Source organism: Solea senegalensis, linkage group LG1 (assembly GCF_019176455.1).
Source record: "Solea senegalensis isolate Sse05_10M linkage group LG1, IFAPA_SoseM_1, whole genome shotgun sequence".
Lineage (NCBI taxonomy): Eukaryota > Metazoa > Chordata > Actinopteri > Pleuronectiformes > Soleidae > Solea > Solea senegalensis.
The window spans coordinates 27,183,277-27,196,984 of record NC_058021.1 but is presented as its reverse complement, the minus strand read 5'-3'; the positions used below and the strand labels follow the sequence as shown (position 1 = coordinate 27,196,984).

The window sequence follows — 13,708 nt, the reverse complement described above, 5'->3', positions numbered from 1 at the left end:
CCCCCGATAATATGTTCATTGTGCTAATTGCACAAACATGCAAGACCGAAAGCAATAAACCTTTTAAAACTAGAAGCATTTAATAATAATAAATGGGTGGAATGAACCCTTCAAAAGTGGGGTCGTGAAACCATATGCGTGAAACTGCGGCTGGCCAACCTGCTTAGAGGTACATTACCGCCACCTACTGGACTGGAGTATAGGTTCCTGAAACTGCAGTCTGCAGGAACTCATTATTGGTTAACGTGGGAGATTTTCTGCACTAAAAGACGTTTACGTTTCTCGAATTATTTGAATGAATTGTTCATATATTTCCGATCTTATAACTTATAGTATACGTATATTGTTTTGTACCACACTGTAGCCTGCAATATTTGTACCATGTCATGTACATGTTATACTGCTGTCACACCTGGATTTTATGCCTTTCACTGTCATGAAAATACAGAAAGTATTTGAAACTGGAGACATGTTTGTAGATCTTAAATGTAAAAACAATACAATACATTGCATGTGATGTTGATGATCAACTCTCCCCACAAGGTGGCAGTCTAACACAAAGCAAAATCCAAACTGCAAGTTTCCTTCTGTCTGGCAAACAGGAAGGCTCAAATAAATGAATTCCTGCCATGTTTTTCACAACATTGTACACATTTGTTTTATTGAAAACATTAAGTTGTTTGAGAACCTCTGGGAATAATAAATTGTATCTAATACTGCCATTGGATATAAAGTTATCAAACATACACTTTATTTCAGTCAGTCTTTTCGTCTTCTTTTTTTTTTTAACCACATTTACACACCAGAACATCACATGCAAAAAAAAAACATTAAAAAATTAACATAGAAAAGTGTTAAAAGAAAAGTGAAGAAGAATGGTTGGCTTCACAGAGTATGGCTGGAGTTTACAAATAAATTAAACAAAAAACTGAGTACCAGCCTTTCGGGGATTTTAGTCACAACTTCATGGAAACTGTGGCAGCTTATTTATAAAGCACTGACTGCAGAAGAGAGTAGACATTTATCTTTGAATACAAGCTCATATAAGGACAATTAGAGCGGCTCTTTATTTAGAGTAAATTTGACCTACATTTAAATGACAAATCCGAGTTCCTTGTTACCGAATCATCTTAATCAATGCCTTAATCCATGCTGTTTTCTACAACAGAAACCTCTATGTTCAAAGAATATCCATCAATTCAAGACATCAGACAAGAAAGACGGGGGAAAGAGCATGAAATGGTTTCACACACTGAGAAGGAGCTGTACTTTCTCACGGGGGTGCATAGTGATCATGACTGTGTTACAAAACAGCCTCATGCAGAGGACTGTCCCGTAGAAGTCCTGTGTGCCAAGAGTGCGCAGGCTGAATGCCTTTGTATTTAGGAGTGTAGAAAACTGGACACAAGCTGTTCGCCTGCATTGTCGAGCCACAATGACCTCAGCGGTGGCGACACTGCCGAAACAATGAATTCACATGGAATGTCTTACACTTGATGCTACACAAATAATGTATTATTGACATTTCAGTTGCATTCAAAACCCATAATGCTTTACTTTGTTCCACAGTTTCACTGACAGAAGTGAAAACAGTTATGTGTTGTGTGAGCAGCCGTAAAACACACAAAAGACGGAAATTTTAATGTTTGCCTAGTCCACCCTTTTCCAATAGATAGTACAGCAAGTTTGTCGTATAAGAAGAAAATAAGAATGTGTGCCTCCTTCACAGACTCCCACATTCAGAGTCAATTGTCTGAGAGGAATCCACTCCCATCATCTTACCCATTTAAACAAAGATTCCTTTTCCCCGTTTCATCACTCATCAGAAAACTGCAAAAATGGCAGACAAACAATTCACTTACCCACAGAACGTCAACACTCATTCTCTGCTCCGATATGTTAAATTATGGCTTTACTATCAACAGAAACAAGCCACAATTATATGCAACAATACACACACATCATTCAGTCAAAACGTTGTAATGACATTCAAAACGCGGTATTAAATGTGTCATTAAAAACAAAACACGAAAATGGCACTTTAAACAGAGAGCGGTCCATGAACCACATGAAAGGGAAGCATGCACCTACAAAGAATAATTAACAGCAGCTTTTAAGTCACAAAAAAAATACTTTTATCTTAAAATTCATATAGTTTTTTATTCATTTAGCTTAGAGGTAGCTAAATTTGACTACGAAAACATCTGTTTCTTACCTACTTTCACCAAAGTATCTACTGCATATTAAGGCAATTTAATAAAATGATTTATTTTAAGTTGGTCCACACACAAAAGAAAATACTTTTTAAATGCTGGTGGAAAATACACCATGAATAAACATCATACACTGAGCTTCATGACAGCAGGGTTGCATCACTGTGGAGAAAAACCTTGAAGGGAAAACTGAAAAGAGAAGAAGCAGATCTCCTATCTCAATATTGACAAAAGTGGACTAAAGTAGAGGCACCACTTAGTTAAACACTAAAGACAAACACATTTAAAAAAAAGAAAAAGAGCTGGTAAATTCATACAAAGTATGAATAAGTGGTCCAAACAATTGCAGGCCTTTAAAAGTGGCTGCCAGAGGTTGCACTGCATCAGCTGAAAGCCTTAGCTCTGATTTGTTTTCATACTCAAATAAGGCCATGGATGAGGCACACTGGTGATATCGAGGAAAAACTGTTTTGCTGTTGAATTCTTTCAACGTTTCGGTGCATTCTGTTCATCCGCCCGACTCTGACATGACCTGTAAAACCTTAAGCGACCTTTGAGGATGCTACACTACACTACACAGCAGCAGCAGCAGCAGCATCTCGGAGCAGCTATGTGCATAGCTTGTATCCATTTAAGAATGTGTGTGTTCCTCAGTCACAACATCCACTCTCCACTTGCAGTGGCATGTTGTGTAAATTCCTCATTCCAGGATGTCCGTCTCAAATGGGACCAGATGGTAGTAGGAAAGGTTGGTGACATACGCCTCCGTTTCCTCATCGCACACATCTGCTTCCATCGGCAAAAACTCTGATCCGTCCTCATACCTGACAATAAAGTGACAGACAGAACACATGTAGTTGAGCCAAGGGATCAAGACATGCCTTTGAGCGCTTCTTGTTTACCGTCTACATCCTCTTTTTTTAACAACACAACATTGCAGTGGTTAAAAAGAGTGAATTACCAAGAGGAATGTGTTCCTCTTTCGTGTCCTACACACACCCAGGGAAGGAAACTGTACACAGACACACTTCCTGTGGTGCGTTTAAGGGGGTAGGGTGGGGTGTTGGTTGTTTTCACATTCAAGGACGTCTTCAATCAACAGAGCACTTAATGTACACTCAAGTGCAAACTAGGAAATCCTCACATATGTGGAAAACACGCGAGGAATGTGTGTCATGCTGCAATTGTGACTCTCCTGGGGTGCAATGGCATAATCTTGGCACTGATCTTAATTTACTTGTGTTTTATATGTTGTCATAATGTATTGTTTATACGTACGTGTGCTCCACAGAGTCTGTAGATGAGGGTCTCTCCTTTTCCTCAGGGATACTGTGATCGAACACGATGGTCTCTGTATTGGCCAGGCAGAATCCATTGGACCGCATGATTTCTAAGAAGGCACAGAGTGCGACGTTAAATCAACTGTCGACTCATCGCGACATTTAGGATGACTTAGGATGATTTAGGATCATGTCATGATGACCCCGTCTTTGTGTGTTACAAAAAAAAACAAACAAAGTACCTGATATCTTGATTGGACTCTGAAAACACGGCTGGATTCTGTGGACTTTGTCGTTCCTCAGCACCTGGTCCAGTGGTGACCGCTCGAAGAACGTCAACATGACCTCTGACCTGGAATACTATAGAGAGATGAGTTTAAGTGATTTTTCTTTATAGCAAATCGACAAATAAACACTGAATATGCTAATAAAGCACTGATATAACATAATCATTTACCTTGCATGGCATGTTTATAGCGTTCTTCAGTAGTCTTTCCACCTCATTCAGTTTCTCCTCAATGTCATTTGCCTCTTTGATTTTTACCAGCCCTGAAACAAACAAATATACATAAATAAATAGACGTCATCCTCGACAACACCCTCTCTTTCACATCCCATGTCAATAATGTTACCCGGTCCGCCTACTTCCACCTCCACAACATCAACCGTCTCCGCCCCTATCTCACTCTTCACACCACACCATTATTGCAACTCACTTCTGTATGGTCTCCCTCAGAAAACCCCCCCACAAACTACAACTGGTTCAGAACTCTGCTGCCCGTATCATCTCATAAACCCCCTCCATCCATCACATCACACCCGTCCTACAGCAGCTCCACTGGCTCCCCATCACACAACACATCAATTATAAAACACTGCTCCTCACCTTCAAAGCCATACACAACCTTGCACCTCCGTACCTCTCAGATCTCCTCCACCTATCCACTCTTGCCTGCACCCTCAGATCCTCATCCTCCATCCACTGTCCCTCCTGTCCGTCTCGACACCATGGGGAGCAGAGCATTCAGCCACTCTGTCCCGCACCTCTGGAATTCCCTCCCTCCTGACCTCCAAAACACAGACTCCCTCCCACATTTCAAATCGCAACTAAAAACTCACCGTTTTAGAAAAGCATACTCGCACTGACCACACAGCACAGTCAAATTTTATTGACTTTTATTATTTTTTTTTACTGTATTTTATTCTATTTTTTTGTTGTATTTGTGTGTTTTTATGTAAGGTGACCATGTGTGTCAGAAAGGCGCCAACAAATAAAATTTATTTTATTATTATTATTATTATTATTATTAATAATAATAATAATAATAATAATAATAATAACTCATAGTAATGTGTTTGCAATACCGCCATGACAATTATGCTGGTACCTGATAGAATAAGTGATTAATTTTTCATCCAATATGAGTGAATACTACCTTGTAAACTGTGTTTTGAATGCTTATTAGCGAACATTAGCATGCTAAAATGCCAAACTATGACAGTTTAGCATTACAGTTCAGATTATTGTAGATATTAGTTTTGACTAACATTACTAACCAACTATCGCCACGTTGGCATTAACAGTGTGAAAGTGTGTTATCATAATAATATTAGCATTCAAGGTGCGTTATCATTCATTGCATTGAGGTTAGCATTTAGCTCAAATGAAGCCTTAAAGCACTGTGTTGTTGCATTGTTTGTGCTGGAACCATGGTGTTCTGGTATTTTGGAGTGTCTTACACAGAAAAATGTTTGTTTTTTTATGACCTGCCTACTCCAGATGGCAAGCAATATTGAATTCCACACTACTTTTGTGCATGGCCGATAAAAAAGGGCAGCTACTCTGACCTTTACTAGCATCAGCCTATTATTATCTATCCATAGGCCAGGGCACACAAAGCCAGCCATGGTTTGGATTTATGCACTTTCAGAAAAGGAGGTGGTCTGTTTGCTATCATAACCTTTTCATGAACAACACCCCCTGATATTTATATATCCAGAGTATAGAGAGTCAAAAAATAGACCATATTTTTCGGTAATGCTGTCAATCTCCCACTTTAAATGCTAAAATGTGTGTCACAGCAGTACTAGAGGAAAGTAATGACATCGGGTAGAGACACAAAATGACAGTATTTGAGTGATACGTTAATCCACGGTGATGCTGAGAGTGTAATTTAAGAGGTGATGGAAGTAGAAAAATAAGCACTTTCAATAAATGACTTCCTGTGGGTAAACAGCAAGCTAAGCACAATTTACTGCCACATTGATAAAAAAGAAAAAAAGGATGTGACAATGAGGAAGAGGAACGATGATGATGAGGAGGAGCAACTGGACTGATGTCAGTGCTTCAGAAGAAATTGGGTGACACACTGATTGGTTATAGAAGCACCGAGTCAGAGCCCAAAGCCAACACTATACACAGTCACAAGCTCATCCATTTAAAATGGACCACACTGATGACATCATTCCCAGGGGGATGTGAGGAGCGATTGTATCATGACTAGAAACCCAGTAACACGTCAACCTTTCCTGAACCTCAAACTGCATCTGGATCATCTACCCAACCTGTTAGGGTTAGTTCTTTCAGCGTTTATGTAAATCAAATGTAATATTATAAACTGCATTATAAAGACAAGCTTTAATCAACATTTGTCTTTGCAGTTTCACAATGCAGACAACGTTAAAAGGCCGCAGATTCAATATATAATTCTTGCCATCACGTGGATGCAAAACCTGGAAAGATTCTTCAGCATTCAGAGTGTTGTGGGTGAGAAGTGCAGAGAGCAACAACCTGGAATAAAGGATATGTGGGTTTCACATGAGTCACCGCCACTAATTAGTGGAAAAGCTTCCAACTGCACCTCCTGTCCTGCTGTGAAAGAGTGAATCACCAAAATACAAACTGACAAAGGCAGTGAAACAACAACAACTCTACCTCAGGATGTTATCCCTGCACACCATTGGCTATTGCACACCAAACTTTTCATCCGTGTGTATCTAATGTCAGACTTGCTATGTTTGTCATGATTACCGGGTGGCTCTGGAAAATGTAAACTAAAAGTAACCGTTTTCTGTGCCAAGGTCACTGAGTCTATTTCCGCCATTAAACTATGAGAGCCTATTTCCTGTATCAGCTTGTTGGCATCAGTGATCCTCAAGCAATACATAATTAATACACATTTTGTATTGACGGCAACTGAGGATTGTGTTTTTTGGAGAACTGGCTAAATCATCTGTATTTGTCCAACCAACATGGTTAAATCTAACAAAGATTATTATTGTTATTTATTCATTATTATTATGAGACCAGATGACAATTTACAAATCCTATACTAAACTGACCAACCTATTCTCCCAAAGCATGGCATACTCTATTTATTGTATTAGTTATAATAATAGTCCAATAAGAGGAACTGCATTGTGTCCAAGTCATCATCATCAGATGATTATTCAACAGCTATTTCACAACTATCTTCTGCATGGATCCGATAAGCGAATGTCGGCAGCATAACACGTTATCATCTGACCACAAACTCACCGCAGTTTTGTCATCATGTTATTTCTGGAAGGCTCCGTCGGAAAACCGAGGACATCACACCTCGTTGGACTGCATGTACGGGCCACTGTACTGTTTGTGTCTGTGTGACCAGAGTTACTGCCGACTACTGAGTATTCAAATGTCAAGTACAGCAATTATTCGTGGTTGTCACTAACTAAAGTTGTTTTTTATAACTGTGTTCGCGATCAGTGCAGATTCAGGGGCTTTAACAGAGCCTCTTTTCCACGATCCTCACTTAGGTAAATAAAAATACTCACAGCACTGAATCTACATGTTTTTAACAATGTTTTTGAGCATATTTCAATTAAACCCAACAAAAGTTACTGATTGGCTACACCAACACAAACATCCAAAAAAAGAGCTCAAGACAGAGCTACATTCCCATAACACGTGTATTTTTAATTACCTGTGGGTGAAACTCGACTACTTTTCCAGTCTTCCTGCCAGCCAACTGCAGCTTTAATACATTTCCCACACAAATTATAATAAAATCACATTTTACTAGCATTATTTATGGTAATAAATAAGCTTATTGTTAGCAGCAATGACTATAATGTCCCATGATTCCACTAACATAACACGTCCCTGTTGTCTTTCCATTGTAAACACAGACAAACGGATGTGAATCACAAAAAAATAAATCACATGATCAATGCTTCCGCTTTAATAGCGGCCTAAATTATTAATGTGATGACTAAGATTCACGACGGACGCTGACTGATAACCACACATGAGTAAACAACTGAGAATTTATGAAGGGAGCAGTGAATAAATATTGCGGGAATGATTTCATACACGGTCAACATTCCTCATAAGTGGCTCACACTCTTCCTGTCTGTGCTCACTCTGAGGTCAAAAGGCCTTCACTGAGCAGCGGGACTAAATATGGGATGTCCACTTCCCTCCCACTGGCCGTCTCATCATGACATAAGTCCGGAGGCGCTGCACGCCTTCCCTGTTGCCTGGCTGCAGCAGAGAAACAGGGAAACACGAGCAGAGACAGAAACCGGGAGCAAAGTGGACTGAGAAAGACCAGAGTCTGAGGACGTTCAGTCTGAATGGTATATAGACAGGATGTAAATGAAATATTGAGCAGAGATTGGAATTAAGGAAGGGCCATTAAGGGAATGTTAGCAACCCTGTGGTTTGCAATCCATCAATGAAAATGTCAAACAGGCTCGAGTCCCTGCTAAAGTAACGCTGATGTCTGCTTAAGCGTCGATATCACTGCCCCTTTTACCTTTTAGCTGTAATGAGAATATGACGACTGGCAGACAGGAGTGAAAAGTGAGTCATGGCATCTGAAATGTCTCTTCCCAAAATGCACCGCACGCGGTACTGGCAGAGGCAAAGCAGCGAGCTGTCAAACAAACCTGTCCGCTATTTTGCAGTCGCAGAAGCAAAGCTCTCCGGCCGCCACTGAAGGGGTGTTTCCAAAATATTTATATAAGCTTTGTGCGACAAGATAAAACGGGGCAGTGCCAAGGAGAGTGTGTGTGTGGGGGGGGGAGTGGTCGGTGTGCTCGGAGCGCTGCCAAACACACTGGCAAGAGTGCACCACAGTGTCAAATCCAAACTTAGAGGGCCATCATTTCAAACTACTGTATGGCAAACACTGCCCAGTAACGAAACGCCCAAGGCTGCATTTACCCAGAACGGTGCAAGTGACCTCATTCTGATCTTTTTCTGCCATGAGGAACAATTAAGATAAATGACCAATGAAGATATAAGCAGGAAAAAAAGCACTTGGATTCAGATATGCGATCAGTTTCAGGCCTCATTTGTATGTGGAAATAAATCAGACGTGCATTTGCATGTGCCATCAATGCAGACAGATCAGATGCACTCTTGTGCATCTTTAAAAAATAAGACAGTGGCGAATGACGTAAACATACACTATCAATGATGACATGGTTTTTATGCCAGTGGTTGAAGATTTCTAAATTTCATAGTAACACCAATTTTACTAGCCAGTGTCTTTTATATGGAATTGGTACCTTTTAAATGACAAAATTTTAGTCTATCTGTAAATTAATCTGTCAGTTATTTGAGTAATATTTGCTCAAAATAACAGCACTGCCCTCGATACCATTTTAGAAATGAATACAGGTCACAAGTAAATGTCACGGCAACTTTTTGAGGTCATTTAGTCTCGTCTGTTGTAAAACTAACATAATATTTTGCATTCTAATGTCACAGCAGATGTAGATAGAACCTTTTAAATCAACATTACAAAAGTAATAGTTGGATAGGACCATCTCTAAATTCAAATCATCCTCCAAGTAGTTCACACAACGCTGATCAAGCGCCACACAGCTCTCCCTGTATTTCTCAGTATAACGGCGTTAAGATCTCCTGCCGCCCAGCGACAATCCCGCAGCCTGTGGGCAAACTGATTGTCATCTCCGCCCGTCACTGCGCTGCTGCTGTATACGCACAAACGCACCCTCAGTCAGGTCGGATAGTATTGCGTGACAGAGACACAGCATACATCATTTCTGTTCGCAAAGACCAAACAGATGCAGAATTATGACCAAGAGTTATCTGTATATTCACGTTTTTGGCACATTAAATAAGAAAGGTGCATGTGTTTCTGTGTCACTCACATGTTACACACCTGCATTTGTCATTTTAAGAGTCTCTGCCATATTTGATCAATGTACTGGCCTCATAACTGTACTATTTTTTTACCCCCCGAGCCCATAACCCTTGCTATGCAGAGAGGAAATTTCCACATGGAAATCCGAGTGGCTGCTTTTGGTATTTTCCCATGAAATTACATTTTATGCACCCAAAGAAAAATTCCCACTGGCATTTTAGGTTCTAAATATTGACAAGGATTAAAAACATGCTGTCACCACGTTGGCCTTGTGGTCTTCAGGCTATGTGATAGGTCTGCTAATGTAACATCCCAGAGAGAACTGTGTTAATTATTAAGCTGTTCAAACAAAAGCATGTACAGCTCTGAAGCCGTTTTGTTCAGATTATCCCCAAAACTAAATGTTTTCCTCCATTCAATCAGGTGGTTTATAGATATAATATGATGGTAAATTTAGACACATTTTGTAGTTTTACTCCATGCAGCTGTTCTGGAAACAGTGTCTGACTGTTCTCCACAAAAATGTAGGAAGGAAAAAAAAAACACAACAACAGCTGTTGGGCTACTTGAGGTGAGACAAAACAGGGATATTATTTTGCAGAGAGTTTTCCTGAGAAGGCGGCAAAGTTTTCCTCCACAAATCTGTCCAAAAGATGCTAAAGAGTGAGCAGAAAAGTCATTGAACAGTGCATTTATGTTTCAGCCAAGCAAACTATTTAAATGAGCAACATGAACCTGGTGCGTTTTCTTTTAAAATTGACTAATTTAAAAGTGAGATTACATGTGAAATCAATGCAAAGTTCAGAAGAGAGGAAAATGTTGTTGCTTGAAATAAACAAGCAAGTACTCTTTCCACAAGAGGTCGAGCAAATATTTGTGAAAATATTTGATAAAATTTTTATTTTAAATATTGTGTCACCGGGTGACATTCTCGCACAGGACTGGGTTTGTTTTTACGTGAATTTAGGCAAACGTAACAGGGATATTATAAAGGTTTCAAACAGGTTGAGGTGTGACTGAAAACAACGATCGCAGCAGTTTAACGTGATAAATGTTTATTGTCCCGCCCGACCCGTCCCTGCGCTGCTACTGTATACACACAAATGCTCCCTCGGCTAATTTGAATATGAAGGACGCAGCACATAAATAATGTCACATAATTTCTGGTATCTAGTATTTGTTTGGTCCATAAAATGTGGATCGATGTTTCCCGAGATGATGATGTTTTCAAATGTTTCAGTTTGAATGATTTCTTTGTCAAGTGGCGCAAATGGAGAAAACGGAGAAGCTGAAAAGGCAGAAAGCTTGTTTGAATTCCTTTAAAAACTCTAAAACGTGCTCAAAACAAATGAGTTTGATTAGATTTATTTTAAAATCCGAAATGTTAACCTACTATTCAAGAAATTATTAAGAAAAATGACAGTTTTACTCACTGCAGTTTTAAAGTAATATCAATATATTAGACTTTTTAACTAATTAATTGTTTTGGGGGGAGTTAAAACACTAGTAAGGTGGAGAAAATACAAAGAAATAGTTATTTTGAGAGGTGGACTTGGGGTGCCTCCTGTGCAAAAGGCCCCATAAAGTTGTAGCTACGTCCCTGAGAATTTGTAAATTTCTGCCTCGACTTCCCTCATACCAACCTTCAATGAGTGGACACTTGGAGAGGTCTCTTCTGTCCTCGGGGAAGGACTCTACAAGTCTTTTAAAGAGCCGACCCAGATCGGAATAACTCCGGTGCAAGTATAGAATGTTCCTGTCTGACCACTCGGTCCGGATCTCGAAGAACTCCTCTTCCTCTCCGCGCTGGCTGATGATCAGTCTCCGGATGCCGTTGACCCAGCAGTCCCGGACAAACATGTTGACCAGCGATGTCCCCTCAAACACAGCCGATGCCATTCCTCATGCGTCAGTGTCCAGTGTCCAGCAGCAGCAGCAGCAGCAGCATGCTGGGGCGCGCCGACGCACGGAGTCGAAAAAAGACGCACAAGCGTGGAAAAACAAGGTGTTTGCGGTGAAAGAAAAAGACAAAGTCTGATAACTTTTCGGCGAGTCCTCCCTCAGTTTGAGCCGCGGAGGAGGGTGATCTTAGTGTTTGCTCAGCCCCATCACATGCGTAATCTCAACGTGGCATGATTTAGGAAAAAAAAAAACAAGACTTTGAGAAGATAACGCCCCTCAGAATCGATTTTAACCGTGTCAACTGTTTATTTTCCCCATCACAATCTGCACGATCATTAAAAAAAACAAATAACTATCAGCTGTTGTTGCTGATGTAATGTCTCACAGTCCAGCGCTCCTTTCCTGTCATGTGTGTTCCTCCAAATCCACAGCATTTCACTTCACACTGTCTGGATGAAGCAGTTGCTTTTCTTACAGCATAGTTTCCTCCCCTCTCCTCTCCCTCCTCCCTCCCTCCTTCCTGCCTCCCTCCTTGACAGCAGGGTATTATTATGCAAAGCCTGCAAAGGGGGGACTGCAAAAGCAGATATGTGCATGTACTTTAGTTAAAAGCAAGAGGTAAAAAAACAAACTTTTTCCCCTATTTGAGCCTTCGGAACATTGATCAAAACTGGTTTAAAATGTGTTCTTTTTATCATTATAATTTGATATTCTCACAGTTTAGGCCATAGCTGAGGAGCTTTATGTTGAATGGAATGTCAAGCGAACATTAAAACAGAAAATGGGACAACATACGTGATTTGACGTGCGTTTCTTTTTTATTCTAAAACAAAATTAAAATATATCAATCTGCTGTACCAAGCAACACACATAAGACGTATGTTAAGAGAAACTATTTCAAAACAACAATGACAAACTTGTATTGTTTCGTATTTTGTATTGTAAACATGGACCGGAGAGAATGTTCAAACATTTTAAATCACTTAAAAAAAAGAGTTTTTTCCATATGTGATATACAGGACTTATATGTAAATGTAATTGCATGTCCTCCCCTTGTGTGTGGATTTTCTCCAGCTTCCTCCCACAGTCCAAAAACATGCAATATGGGGATTAGGTAAATTGCACACTCTAAATTGACCATTGTCCACTGGCAGTACCTCCAAGGCCCACCAGTGGGCTGCAGCCCACATTTTGAGAACCTCTATAATCATGACACTGCATTTCAGTGCCACGTCTCACTCAAGTCAGGTTTGCCAAAACTCTATCGTGAAATGAGATGTTTGAGAAATAACCACAAGGAAAATAGATTTCAAGTTGAGGCTGCTGAAAGTCCAACAAGTCGGGGTTTTTTTTTTTTTTTTGGTTTTGTTGCCAGCTTTGGAGCATGAACATTTGCAGAGTTTGCAATTTCTGACCTCACAAACACTTTAACCACAGTAAAGGGGGGGGAAAAAAAAGAGAAACTGCTGAAAATCATTCGTCTCTGGTCGGAGTGACCAAAAAAGGAGCAGATTCATGGTGCGTCGCTCCACTGAGCAGCACGGCAATAATGTCTCACTGAGCTGCAGACAGCAGCAGAGGAGCTTTACAGGAAGTCGTGGCCAAGTGAAGTAATGACCATTCAGCTGTTGGCTAATTAACTCCTGCACTGTGGGAACACGGCTCTCTGCAGACTGCTACGGTAAAAGCAAGTTGTATTAAGGCACCACAGGAAATATCATGTTAAAAATCACATTACGCTCCATAGTGCCCATGCAAACAAATGCACACGTAGCCGTATTAGTATAGGGAGTTATAGCATTGATAAGCCTCGTGAATGAGAAATAAATAAGATGGAAATTGTCGCTCAGTGAGTTTTTTCAGTTTGTCCCACTCGCACAGACACGTGTATTGCAAGATTTTGGGATGAGCGCTGCATCAGGCAAAAAAAAAGTTTGCCTCCATGTGAGAAGCCGTCTTAAGTAGGTGTGGCTGAGAACCTGTGATTAGCTGCTCAGACACAGGTGCCACTCTCAATTAAATCTAAAATGAACTCCACGAGAATGCAAAACATTGTCGCACAAAGCCAATTCAGTTCAGTAACCTGTGGAGCAAAATTAGTTGAAGGACTTTGTATGACAATGTTTTGGATTTGTATGGTTGTTGTTTTTTTCAT

General features: G+C 40.2%; 1 protein-coding gene across 1 annotated transcript; it reads right to left on the bottom strand.

Annotated features, from left to right (window-relative positions):
• Positions 1–729: 729 nt before the first annotated feature.
• On the bottom strand, positions 730–12,032 carry pxdc1b (PX domain containing 1b). Its single transcript, XM_044045002.1, has 5 exons — positions 11,295–12,032; positions 3,951–4,042; positions 3,736–3,853; positions 3,492–3,603; positions 730–3,037 (listed from the first exon to the last, which is right to left on the bottom strand). Exons 1-5 carry the CDS (start codon positions 11,548–11,550, stop codon positions 2,914–2,916), a joined length of 702 nt encoding a protein of 233 aa, XP_043900937.1. The 5' UTR covers positions 11,551–12,032; the 3' UTR covers positions 730–2,913.
• Positions 12,033–13,708: the final 1,676 nt, after the last annotated feature.

What these genes read in the sequence shown, in the direction of transcription:
- pxdc1b (XM_044045002.1), bottom strand. Translation starts at nt 11,550, where the DNA reads ATGGCATCGGCTGTGTTTGAGGGGACATCGCTGGTCAACATGTTTGTC. An exon ending in CTATAAACATGCCATGCAAG is followed by an intron (nt 3,854 to 3,950) that starts GTAAATGATTAT and finishes ATCTCTCTATAG; the next exon opens with TATTCCAGGTCAGAGGTCAT. An exon ending in ACAGACTCTGTGGAGCACAC is followed by an intron (nt 3,038 to 3,491) that starts GTACGTATAAAC and finishes CTTTATTGTCAG; the next exon opens with GTATGAGGACGGATCAGAGT.